The 13,846-nt window shown below is 43.5% G+C and overlaps 1 protein-coding gene across 4 annotated transcripts in view; it reads left to right on the top strand.

Moving 5' to 3' along the window:
- LOC135056685 (carbohydrate sulfotransferase 15-like) overlaps window positions 1–13,846 on the top strand; it is a 113,148-nt gene that overhangs the window by 24,711 nt on the left and 74,591 nt on the right. Inside the window, exons 1-2 of one of the 4 annotated variants that reach the window (XM_063962143.1) lie at window positions 8,236–8,297; window positions 10,067–10,732. The exons of 1 other annotated variant lie outside the window; for it this stretch is intronic. In XM_063962143.1, coding sequence (XP_063818213.1) covers window positions 10,373–10,732 — 360 coding nt within the window. In that variant the 5' untranslated portion in view covers window positions 8,236–8,297; window positions 10,067–10,372. Of the gene's footprint in view, window positions 1–8,235; window positions 8,298–8,344; window positions 8,501–10,066; window positions 10,733–13,846 lie in introns of those variants that run through there. 2 more of the 4 variants (XM_063962142.1, XM_063962141.1) reach the window with 2 other exon arrangements.

The following is a 13,846-nucleotide window of genomic DNA, read 5'->3' as shown; positions in this document are numbered from 1 at the left end:
TCGCGGACCGGCAGCCGCGGCTCCTGATTTGCTGCCGGTCCGCGAGCTCTGATTGGCTCACGGACCGGCGGCTGGTTTGAAGTACTACACGCCGCCGCTCCCACTCGACAGCTGCGCTCTCCTCCCTGTTCTGACAGCTGAGACACGCTGCCGCGGGACTGAGCGGCAGCGTGTCTCACTGACACAAGCTGGTGGGCCGGACCAAACGGCTTCGCGGGCCGGAGGTTCCCCACCCCTGTTTTAAATGAACAAGTGGCCATATGTGTACAGTTTACATGTTCTCTCTATATGTGGTTTATATGTTCTCTCTACAGATTGTTTAACAGGTTATATGGTGTACATGTTCTGATTGTGCTACAGATAAACTCACACTTCTCTTTCACATAGCTTGATTATTTCTAGATAAGTAATTAAACATTGGTTTGTAGTTTATATGTTCTCTCCATAAGATGTTGATATGACCTTTCCTGATATGGCCCATTGGGTTATATCTGATACGTGTTCCCGATTGCACTACTGATTACTCTATGTCTATTTATTATTCTGCGTAAAGATATGTCTGTATGCGTGATTTTTTTTTTCTTTTATATTTGGAACTGTCTATAGACACCTAGATCAAGTGGTACACTCTGTAATTATTGCAAATATTCTACATATACAGCAAAAATTATGTTTTAACTTATTTTAGACAAATATTCTTGATTTAGTTCTTATTACAGAGATACCATCGCTGACTCACACGGCTTGAGCGCATTTCCACAACCTGGTCCGTGTTTTTATCACTTTTTATTATAACTTTGCACTACATTGGATTAATAATTCCGCTGCACATTATTTATATTAATGTTATATTGTTTGCATTTGTTATTATATACCGTACTGCACTTGATTTGTATTTATATCTCTATAACTACTTCTGGTCTTTTGGACAGAGAGCTGGAGCCAAACTGATTGATTGTCACATTTAAACACTTACCACACACTGATTGTATCCTGACGAAAGAGTGTAAGATATATATATATATATATATATATATATATATATATATATATATACACACACATACAGTGGGGCAAAAAAGTATTTGGACAGCCATCGATTGTGCAAGTTGACCCACTTAAAAAGATGAGAGAGGTCTGTAATTTCCATCATAGGTACACTTCAACTGTGAGAGACAGAATCTGGAAAAAAAAAAAACACTAGGAAACCACATTGTATGATTTTTTTTAAACAATTTATTTGTATATTCTTGTGGAAAATAAATATTTGGACAATAAAAAAGTTTAACTCAATACTTTGTAATATAACCTCGGTTGGCAATTACAGAGGTCAAACGTTTCCTGTAGTTCTTCACCAGGTTTGCACAAATTGTAGCAGGTATTTTCTTGTCCCACTCTTCCATGCAGATCTTCTCTAGATCTGTCATGTTTTGGGGCTGTCGCCGGGCAACACAGACTTTCAACTCCCTCCACAGAGCAGCAGCATAAGACATCTATGTTCTATTCATTTTGCAACTCATGTGATAAATAGAAGTCAGTTTTCATGTAAAACACAAAACTGTCTGGGTGACCCCAAACTGTGTATGCGTGTGTGTGTGTGTGTGTGTGTGTGTGTGTGTGTGTGTGTGTGTATATATATATATATATATATATATGTATATATAGTGGTTATTTATCAGAGTTGCAAAAAAATGATTATCGTCTTTCAGGCCAAGGGTGGCAGTATTCTGACACAGCGCAGTTTGTGAACTGTTTGCGTGCTGCTGTGGTGAAGGCGTATCGTGACTGGACAAATGGCATCATTGCGAATAACTGATGTGGAAACTGCGGGACACCACGTGACATCGTTGTGAGAGGTGAATGAAGCCGTGGGCCGTCCGACATTACGGAGGAGCAGCTCACCATCACAATAAACCCATGCCAACCTACCAGCACCTCATTATCTTATTGAGTCACTCCCAGCCTGTCTAGCTGCTGTCCATTCTGCATACAGCGGTTACTCTGGCTATTAGCTGGTGGTCCTAATAATGTGACTTGCCCTTGTGTATGTATGTATATGTATATATATATATATATATATGTCTATATATATATATATATATATATATATATATATATTGTAAGCGTGCATGAACATAGTAACATAGTATTTGAGGTTGAATAGAGGCAAATTGCCCATCGTGTTCAACCTGTATTAAGTTGTGATGATTCTACATGCTCGCCGGAGTAACCACGTTGATATTTTAAGTATTATAACCTTGGATAGCTTTTTAATTCAGAAATTTATCCATTCCTTTTTTAAATCCAATTACAGAGTCCGCCATTACCACCTTACCTGGCATGGAATTCCACATCCTGATTGCCCTAACAGTGAAGAACCCTTTCCTCCGTTGCATTCGGAACTTTCTCTCCTCCAGTCTCAGCGAGTGCCCACGTGTCCTAAACTGTGTTCTTTTAATAAATAATTCCTCTGATAACTCTTTGTGATGTCCCTTTACATATTTGAAGATATTAATAATATCTCCTCTTAGGCGCCTCTTTTCTAGTGTATACATATTCAGCCTAGTAAGTTTTTCCTTATAGTTCAGTCCTTCTAGGCCTTTAATCAATTTAGTAGCTCGCCTTTGAACACTTTCGAGTTCACTGATGTCTTTTTTATACAATGGTGCCCAAAACTGAACACAATATTCCAGGTGCGGACGTACCAATGCCTTATACAGCGGCATGAGTACATCCGAATCCCTTGTCTCATTCCCCTTTTTATGCACGCTAGCACCTTACTTGCCTTCTTTACTGCGTTTTGACATTGTGTACAGTTATTAAGCCTATTATCAATGGATACCACCCAAATCTTTTTCCAAGTCTTTTTCCCCTAGGCGTTCCCCATTTAATATGTAGGATGTAAGTTTGTTTTTAGTCCCAAAGTGCATAACCTTGCATTTGTCTGTATTGAACCTCATTTTCCATTTAGACGCCCAGAGTTCAAGTTTAGATAGATCATTCTGCAAGGACTCCACATCCAATTCTGAACTAATTACCTTACACAGTTTAATATCATCTGCAAAGATTGACACTGTGCTATCCAGGCCTATTTCTAGGTCATTGATAAATATGTTGAACAGTAGTGGTCCGAGTACGGACCCTTGTGGTATGCCGCTGACTACTGGGGACCAGGTTGAGGACTTCCCGTTGACCACTACTCGCTGTACCCTGCTATCCAACCAGCTGCTTATCCATGTGCAAATAGTTTTTCCTAGGCCAAGCTCCTTTAATTTGATCATCAGTCTCCTGTGAGGACCTGTATCGAAGGCTTTTGCAAAATTTAGGAAGACCACATCCACTGCTTTTCCTTGATCAAGATTATTGCTCACTTCTTCTTAGAAGCTAATTAAGTTAGTCTGACATGACCTGTCCCTCACAAACCCATGCTGGTTCTTGCTAATAATCCTAGTGGACTGTAGATACTCCTGTATGCCGTCCCTTAGAATTCCTTCCAATATTTTCCCCACTATAGATGTTAAACTAACTGGTCTGTAGTTTCCCGGAAGATTTTTGGATCCCTTTTTAAATAATGGCACTACCCCAGCTATATGCCAGTCCTTCAGTACCATGCCTGATCTAATAGAACTATTGAAAATCAAGTATAGGGGTCGTGCTAGTTGTGAACTAAGCTCCATAAGAACCCTCGGGTGAAGTCCATCAGGACCAGGTGATTTATTAATCTTAATTTTGCTTAGTCTCTCACTGACTACTTCTTCGCTTAAACAAGTATCTAACCATGAATCATTACTGTCACAATTGTTATGCTCTACTCCCACCATCAGTTCTTCACTGGTGAATACTGATGAAAAGAATTTGTTCAGTATTTCCGCTTTTATTTCGTCATCATTTATCAATTCTCCTAATTCATCTTTTAATGGACCTATATTCTCCTTTTTTAAACCTTTGCCGTTTATGTATTTAAAAAAACTTTTTAGGATTGGTTTTACTCTGTATAGCGATTTGCTTTTCATTTTCCATTTTAGCTGCTCTTATTGCTTTTTTGCATTTCTTATTACACGCCTTGTAATACTTGAAAGACTCCTCCTTTCCATTAGATTTTAATACTTTGAAAGCCCGCTTTTTTTTTTTTATCCATTTCTGCCTTAACCTTCTTGTTAAGCCACATCGGTTTGAGTTTAATACTCCTGCGATTACTGCCCATGGGAATAAAGTTATGAATATTGCTATCCAGCAACCCTTTTAAAACATCTTACATTTCCGAAGTGTTCTTGTTATTAAACAGAACCTCCCACTGTATGTCACTAAGTGCACATCTAAGCATACTGAAATTAGCCTTCCTAAAGTTAAAAGTTTTGGTGGAACCCCTGTAGCTATGTTTCCTGAAACTGATGTCGAATGTGATCATATAGTGATCACTGTTACCCAAAGTCTCCCCAACTTTAGTGTTTGATATAATGTCCACATTATTAGTAATTACTAGATCCAGGGTAGTTTTACCCCTCGCTTTAGCACATGAATCGTTACTCCAGTTTATATCTGGGTAATTAAAATCCCCAATCACAAGGATGTCCCAAAATCCCGCAGCCGTTTTGATTTGCTGCAATAGTTGTTCTTTCTCATGTATGCTAATATCTGGCTGTTTGTAGCACGTGCCTATGACTAGCTTTTTTGCATCAATTTCACCAATTGAGAATTCTACCCATAGGGACTCCACATTATCGCCAGTCTCCTCATAGATAACCTCCTTTTAGGTATGGTTTAAGTGATGGTTTAACATAAAGACATACACCTCCTCCTCTTTTGTTAGCCCTGTCCCTCCTAAAAAGAGAATACCCCTCCAAGTTAGCAACCCAGTTGTGAGAGTCATCCCACCATGTTTCTGTAATACCTATAATGTCATACTCAGTCTTTGATGCTAACAATTCCAATTCCCCCATTTTACCTGCTAGACTTCTTGCGTTTGCAAGCATAAATTTTAGTTTATCGGTTCCTTTATTTGTTTGTTTTCTTAAAGATTTCCCATCCTGGTTAACTAGTGCATCCGTAGAGTTACTGATACAGACTGTCCTTCTCGCTCCCTCTCCAACCCCACCGTACTTAGTATTGCCCACCTTACCTTTCTCTTTGGTCAACCCAATGTTCCCATCTAAATTCACCACCCTGACATAAGTATTTTCCCTTAAGTCCCGTACAACATTTTCTATATGCTGTAATGATGACCCATAATTGTTATTATTTAATGCTTTAGCAATACCTTTCTTAACACCCTTTTTGGAACCCATGTAAATGCCCTTACCGGCTGAACTTTCCCTCCCCCCTTCTCCACCCCCATTTATCTCACTACCACCATCCCTACTATACTCGCTGCATGACCCATAGTTTCTAGCTAAACAATCCCCCCAGGCTCCTAGTTTAAAAGCTCCTCCAACCTACTAACCATCCTACCCCCCAGCACCGCAGCCCCTTCCTCATTCAGGTGCAATCCGTCACGAGAAAAAAGATGGCGCCTGACTGAGATGTCCGCCCAGTGTTCCAAGAACACAATCCCCTCTTTCCTGCACCAGTCTCTGAGCCACACATTAACCTCCCTAATCTCCCTCTGTCTCCCTGGGCTAGCGCGTGGCACTGGTAATATTTTGGAGAAAATTACCTTAGATGTCCTTTTTTTTAGTTTCTGGCCTAAGTCCCTATAATCTTTCTTAAGGCCAACCCACCTACCACTAACTTTGTCGTTGGTGCCAACGTGCACCAAGACCGCCAGGTCTTTCCCAGCCCCTCCCAACAATCTATCTACCCGGTCCGCGATGTGCCGTATCCGAGCACCCGGGAGACAACAGACCGTACGGCGATCACTGTCCCGGTAGCAGATTGCCCTATCTGCCTTCCTAATGATAGAGTCCCCTATTGCCCTCTTCCCTTTTTGTTCCCTTTATCTTCTCTATATTGTAATGTTAATAATGTATCTGTGAGAATTTATGTACTGTACTTTTCTTGTTGCCAGTTTTATTTCCTTCTATGGCACTACGGAATCCTTGTGGCGCCTTATAAGTAAAAGATAATTATATACGCTATGCAAATTTTATTTATGTGTTCTCAATCCCATAATCAGTATGGTGCATTGCTGTTATACTACGGTATGAATCTATGGGGACACAGCTATCATAACAATGTGTGGCTGGACCCTTCTTGTTTAATTATGTATGGAGGCACTGATGATATTATCATGTGATGGGACTACAGTTAACACTGGAGGAGGTGTGGGTTGGGGTTGCACAAAGTGTGTCGTATCAAGGCATCCTGTGCTGTCCCTGTCCCCTAAACCCATTATATCATGTATAGGGGGCAGGGCTGCTGGCTCTAGAAGTACGGCGCTGGCTGCAAGCTCTAGGAAGTACTGCGCTGGCTGCAAGCTCTAGGAAGTACTGCGCTGGCTGCTGGCTGTAGGAAGTACTGCGCTGGCTGCTGGCTGTAGGAAGTACGGCACTGGCTGCAGGCTCTAGGAAGTACGGCACTGGCTGCTGGCTGTAGGAAGTACGACGCTGGCTGCAGGCTCTAGGAAGTACGGCACTGGCTGCTGGCTGTAATAAGTACAGCGCTGGCTGCAGGCTGTAGGAAGTATGGCACTGGCTGTAGGCTGTAGAATGTACGGCGCTGGCTGCAGGCTGTAGGAAGTACGGCACTGGCTGCAGGCTGTATGAAGTACGGCGCTGGCTGCAGGCTGTAGGATGTACGGCGCTGGCTGCTGGCTGTAATAAGTACAGCGCTGGCTGCAGGCTCTAGGAAGTACGGCACTGGCTGCTGGCTGTAATAAGTACAGCGCTGGCTGCAGGCTGTAGGAAGTATGGCACTGGCTGCAGGCTGTAGAATGTACGGCGCTGGCTGCAGGCTGTAGGAAGTACGGCACTGGCTGCAGGCTGTATGAAGTACGGCGCTGGCTGCAGGCTGTAGGATGTACGGCGCTGGCTGCTGGCTGTAGTAAGTACAGTGCTGGCTGCAGGCTCTAGGAAGTACGGCACTGGCTGCAGGCTGTAGTAAGTACGGCGCTGGCTGCAGGCTGTAGGAAGTATGGCGCTGGCTGCAGGTTCTAGGGAGTATGGTGTTGGCTGCTGGCTCTAGGAAGTACGGCGCTGGCTGGAGGCTCTAGGAAGTACGGCGCTGGCTGCAGGCTCTAGGAATTACGATGCTGGCTGCTGGCTCTAGGAAACACGGCGCTGGCTCTAGGAAGTACGACGCTGGCTGCTGGCTCTAGGAATTACGGTACTGGCTGCTGGCTCTAGGAAGTACGGCGCTGGCTGCTGGCTCTAGGAATTACGGTACTGGCTGCTGGCTCTAGGAAGTACGGCGCTGGCTGCTGGCTCTAGGAAACACGGCGCTGGCTGCAGGCTCTAGGAAGTATGGCACTGGCTGCAAGCTCTAGGAAGTATGGCACTGGCTGCTGGCTCTAGGAAGTATGGCACTGGCTGCAGGCTCTAGGAAGTATGGCACTGGCTGCAGGCTCTAGGAAGTATGGCACTGGCTGCAGGCTCTAGGAAGTATGGCACTGGTTTCTGGCTCTAGGAACTATGGCACTGGCTGCTGGCTCTAGGAAGTATGGCACTGGCTGCAGGCTCTAGGAAGTATGGCACTGGCTGCTGTCTCTAGGAAGTATGGCACTGGCTGCAGGCTCTAGGAAGTATGGCACTGGCTGCAGGCTCTAGGAAGTATGGCACTGGCTGCTGGCTCTAGGAAGTATGGCACTGGCTGCTGGCTGTAGGAAGTATGGCACTGGCTGCCTGGATCGCCCTTTGATGCTCCGGGTGGCTCTGCAGTTGCCAATACAGGCAGGTGCCGTGTGGCATTGACGGTACCAATCCCAGAGCTCTGTGATATGGCAGCACTAGTTACAGCCCTGTGCACAAAATTCTCCATATGCCTATTTTACGTTCTGCTCTAACCTCCGTATTCCTCTCCTTCATTGGTTAATTATATATCACAGTACCTCTGTCAATCAATGTTGTTAATTTCCTCCTGGGGGACATTTAATTACATTACAGGGTGCTTATTAAATGGCAACAGGGCTAGTTAAATGATGAAAGGATGCAAATTAAATTAGATTACGGCTTTTATTCTTACTCTCACGTGTAATGGGTTTCTCTAAATCTCATAGATTCAGAACATGCATTTTTAGCCAATGAAGTATTATGAGTGGGATTATCTGAGCTCAGTTAGGGAAGCATCACATTTGCTGTTGTGAGCCATGAGAAGAGGGCAGGAACTGTCAGGTTAGATTCTTTCTGGTTGACGAACAGTCTACTGTGAGTAAATCTGTTTAAAACAGCTTTCCAGTGTGATTTCATGCATGCTGCCAGGACTCTGAAATATTCATCGGATCACCGCTGCAGGGGCTACAGTTAATCTGACACCCACCATTGTGCATTTATCCCTGACATGGGCCTGACTGACTGAGCCCTCACTGTGTCACCACAATGCTGTAAAGAGAAACTGAAAGACTGAGGGTGTAAGTAAAATATGGGCGGATTAATTTCCAGTTATCAGGCGACGCTAACACTGCACCACCAAATCAGTCAATGCCAGTGATTCTGGCTACATTAAGGAGCACAACTCAGAAATAACCCCAGATGAACAAATTACAGATGTTGCTGTTATAAAAGTGATTTTGTTCTGCGCGATAATTGTTGTGCTATAAAATCTGCTAGGTCTTGGAAGCAATTATGTCCTCCAAACCGTCAACAGCTTTTCAGGCACATCTGGGTTGTGGCCAAAAAGGAGTACATAACAAGTCTCCAAAACAAAACGGTGGACAAATTTATTGCAGTATGGTCTTCATAGTCTCAGTTCTCAGGGTGTGACTCCTCCTAGCCTTTCCTAATCTATTGCTCTCTGCTTCCTCTACTGTCTTTCTCTATCTCTCTTCTGCTTTCCTTTTTTCTTTCCTGACTATGGCCCCCCTCTTTCTTTCTCTATCTAATCCCCAGCTAGTCCTCCCTCTTCCCATATCCTGTTTTTATTATTTTCTCTTCCCACTCATTTCTCTTTCTTTCTTTCTTTCTTTCTTTCTTTCTTTCTTTCTTTCTTTCTTTCTTTCTTTCTTTCTTTCTTTCTTTCTTTCTTTCTTTCTTTCCTTCTTTCCTTCTTTCCTTCTTTATTTTTCTTTTTCCTTTTCTGTTTTTCCTTTTCTCTTTTTTGAGTATGACTACTCTTCTTGCCAAAATTTTTGAAGATGTATTGTAAATACCCACAAGCTGTTATATATTACTACCCTTTGCTTGATTTTTCTTTTTTTTGTTGTTTTCACTCTCATTCTGGTAACATATATTATTAGCATTAACAAGTCATTACGCGTCATGTTTTATAGTAAAGTACGTTATCTTTGTTTGTAGACTATTTAAGATGCCTTTTGTCACCTAATTTTTCCCAGCGATTGGTTTTTGTTTTTTTCTGTCTATTGATTCCTTAATAAAAATTATACGATATATATATATATTTTTTTTAATAAAATCTGTTTGTGCGCTTGTAAATTGAGCCACAACATCATATCTGTATTGAAAATTATTCTGTGATGCACAAAAATGTATTGGTCTTCATAAAATGTACATTTGGAGACGAGGAATTGAGAACATTTAGAAAAATGTAATTGAGAGGGACATTTACGTGTTGTCACCAGCTAGTTTATATGAATTTATATTATTCCAAATGTACAATTAATACACAAATCAAATAAAATATTCTAAACCTGATTTTGTGGAAAGGCCACACTGCAAAATCCTGTCTTATATGTCTGCTGGTATGAAATTATTAATTTTAACATCAAGATTTTTCGCAGAATATTCTTTTCTTTCATGCAGACTATACATAGACAGGGATCTCTATGACGAAAGGGAGAACGAGCTGACGTATGAAACATTTAAAATCCAGGTCCTGTAGTATCTGAAGTATGCTGTATCAAAGTGCGTCTGCAATTGCTTTTGTGACGCACGTGCAGTCTGCTAATAATGGCGGAATGCGTTTGTACTTATACAGTGAAGACTTTGAATTTCAACGGTTTTCTTTCTTTTTATTACAGGATGCATGAAGATTAGGAGCAATAATAAGTCAATTTGTGATTGATAAAGCCAATATTTTAAAACCTTTGAGCACAGATAATATGTTGGACATGACCCTCGACAACCTTACTGCCACATGTATGATCTACTGTTCTAGAATCCGTGACACCATAAGTTCTGTCAATCCACTTTTGCCATTATTTACAGTTACACCTGGATCAAGCCATGTTCAAGTATAAATATGGACTTCCGGATTTCAGAATTAACTCCAAACTGGTGCACGGTGCACTGACTTATGCTGTTGCGATTCGCTGCGTGTCTTTGGGATGCCGCCAGTAGAGGGCAGTAGATGGAGTCTTCAAAAGGGCTTTGGCAGAAGGACCCTGTGCAGCTTGCTTGCGGCATTGTTAATAACTGCTTTGGTGGTTGCATCATATGTGCTGTCTGGAGGGAGATCCGATCTGGTCCAGGTGTTCTCTGCATTCTCATCTAGAGACTTTGCCTTCACATCCAACCAGTCTGGTATAGAGAGACCAAAGGGGGCTTCTCAGCTCATCAAGCCCAGTCCTTTAAACCTGACATACATCACCCCTCACATGGGGATTTTGTCTCAAGATGAAAGAGAGATTCACTTAGCAGGACGGAGGATTCCAGACACAGCAGAGCTGGAGCAATATGAACCACATGTAAGTGTATTTCATTCACAGACGTGTGTTTGATGTATATTGAGATGTGTGTGTTGTATTCCACTTTGTCAGTGGAGACCTCAGTAGATGATCATTTGATATACGTCTCCTAATAGCTAGGACCCCCATGTATCTGACTTTGTTCAGCACATAAAATCTAATTCTTTATGGTCTCCTCACTTATTTTGGTTATTTTTGTAAAAATGTGTAATAGAAACATAGAATTTGACCGCAAATAAGAACCACTTGGCCCATCTAGTCTACCCCTTATTTTAAGCCTTCAGATAACCTCAACCCTTTTTGATCCTTAGTTCTTTGTAAAAAATATCCTTATGTCTATCCCATGCATGTTTAAAGTGCTGTACAGTCTTAGCCTCTACCACCTCTGATGGGAGGCTATTCCACTTGTCCACTACCCTTTCCGTGAAGTAATTTTTCCTCAAGTTTTCCCTGAACCTACCTCCCTCCAGTCTCAGTGTATGTCCTAGTGTTCTATTATTTCTCTTCCTTTGAAGAATGTTTCCTTCCTCTACCTTGGTAAAATGCTTGGAATATTTGAAAGTCTCTATCATGTCCCCTCTTTCCCTTCTCTGCTCCAAACTATACATCTTAAGATCTTTTAGTCTTTCCAGATAAGTTTTGTGATGTAGGCCACACACCATTTCTCTAACGTCCTAAGTGGATGCTGGGGACTCCGTCAGGACCATGGGGTTTAGCGGCTCCGCAGGAGACAGGGCACAATAATAAAAGCTTCAGGATCAGGTGGTGTGCACTGGCTCCTCCCCCCATGACCCTCCTCCAAGCCTCAGTTAGATTTTTGTGCCCAGCCGAGAAGGGTGCAATCTAGGTGGCTCTCCTGAGCTGCTTAGAATAAAAGTTTAAGTTAGGTTTTTTATTTTCAGTGAGTCCTGCTGGCAACAGGCTCACTGCTACGAGGGACTTAGGGGAGAGAAGTAAACTCACCTGCGTGCAGGATGGATTTGCTTCTTAGGCTACTGGACACCATTAGCTCCAGAGGGAGTCGGAACACAGGTCTCACCCTGGGGTTCGTCCCGGAGCCGTGCCGCCGACCCCCCTTGCAGATGCCGAAGTTGAAGAGGTCCAGAGGTCCAGAAACAGGCGGCAGAAGACTTTCAGTCTTCATAAGGTAGCGCACAGCACTGCAGCTGTGCGCCATTGTTGTCAGCACACTTCATACCAGCGGTCACTGAGGGTGCAGGGCGCTGGGGGGGGCGCCCTGGGCAGCAATGTATTATACCTTTTTTATGGCTAAAATACATCACATATAGCCCTTGAGGCTATATGGATGTATTTAACCCCTGCCAGATCTCACAAACTCCGGGAGAAGAGCCCGCCGTTTTAGGGGGCGGGGCCTATTCTCCTCAGCACACGGCGCCATTTTCCTGCTCAGCTCTGCTGTGAGGAAGGCTCCCAGGCTCTCCCCTGCACTGCACTACAGAAACAGGGTTAAAACAGAGAGGGGGGGCACTTATTTGGCGATATGATTACATATGTGAAAATGCTATAAGGGAAAACACTTGTATAAGTGGTTGTTCCTGTATAATTATAGCGTTTTTGGTGTGTGCTGGCAAACTCTCCCTCTGTCTCCCCAAAGGGCTAGTGGGGTCCTGTCCTCTATCAGAGCATTCCCTGTGTGTGTGCTGTGTGTCGGTACGTGTGTGTCGACATGTAGAAGGACGATGTTGGTGAGGAGGCGGAGCAAATTGCCTGTATTGGTGATGTCACTCTCTAGGGAGTCGACACCGGAATGGATGGCTTATTTAGGAATTACGTGATAATGTCAACACGATGCAAGGTCGGTTGACGACATGAGACGGCCGGCAAACAAATTAGTACCTGTCCAGGCGTCTCAGACACCGTCAGGGGCTTGTAAAAACGCCCATTTACCTCAGTTGGTCGACACAGACACGGACACTGACTTCAGTGTCGACGGTGAAGAAACAAACGTATTTTCCTTTAGGGCCACACGTTACATGTTAAGGGCAATGAAGGAGGTGTTACATATTTCTGATACTACAAGTACCACAAATAAGGGTATTATGTAGGGTGGGAATAATCTACTTGTAGTTTTTCCTGAATCAGATAAATTAAAGGGTGTGATGATACGTGGGTTTCCTCCGATAGAAAATTATTGGAGGTATACCTTTTCCCGCCAGAAGTGAGGGCGAGTTGGGAAACACACCTTAGGGTGGATAAGGCGCTCACACGCTTATAAAAACAAGTGGCGTTACCGTCTCCAGATACGGCCGCCCTCAAGGAGCCAGCTGATAGGAAGCTGAAAAATATCCTAAAAAGTATATACACACATACTGGTGTTATACTACGACCAGCAATCGCCTCAGCCTGGATGTGCAGCGCTGGGGGGCTTGGTCGGATTTCCTGACTGAAAATATTGATACCCTTGACAGGAACAATATTTTATTGACTATAGAGCATTTTAAGGATGCATTTCTATATATGCGAGATGCGCAGAGGGATATTTGCATTCTGACATCAAGAGTAGATGTGATGTCCATATCTGCCAGACGATGTTTATAGACACGACAGTGGTCAGGTGATGCAGATTCCAGACGGCACATGGAAGTATTGCCGTATATAGGGGCGGTCCATCGGACCTGGTGGCCATGGCAACAGCTGGAAAATCCACTTTTGTTACCCCAAGTCACATCTCAGCAGAAAAGGACACAGTCTTTTCAGTCTCAGTCCTTTCGTACCCATAAAGGCAGGCGGGCAAAAAGGCCAGTCATATCTGCCCAGGGTTAGAGAAAAGGGAAGAAGACTACAGCAGGCAGCCCATTCCCAGGAACAGAAGTCCTCCACAGCTTCTGCCAAGTCCGCAGCATGACGCTGGGGCCATACAAGCGGACTCAGGTGCGGTGGGGGGTCATCTCAAGAGTTTCAGCACGCAGTGGGCTCACTCGCAAGTGGACTCCTGGATCCTACACGTAGTATCCCAGGTGTACATTGGAAATTCGAGACGTCTTCCCCTCACAAGTTCCTGAAGTCTGCTTTACCAACGTCTCCCTCCGACAGGGAGGCAGTATTGGGAAAAAAATTCACAGGCTGTATTCCCAGCAGGTGATAATCAAAGTA

Source organism: Pseudophryne corroboree, chromosome 3 (assembly GCF_028390025.1).
Source record: "Pseudophryne corroboree isolate aPseCor3 chromosome 3, aPseCor3.hap2, whole genome shotgun sequence".
Lineage (NCBI taxonomy): Eukaryota > Metazoa > Chordata > Amphibia > Anura > Myobatrachidae > Pseudophryne > Pseudophryne corroboree.
Note: the sequence above shows the minus strand (reverse complement) of the source record. Positions and strands in the feature narration are given on the sequence as shown.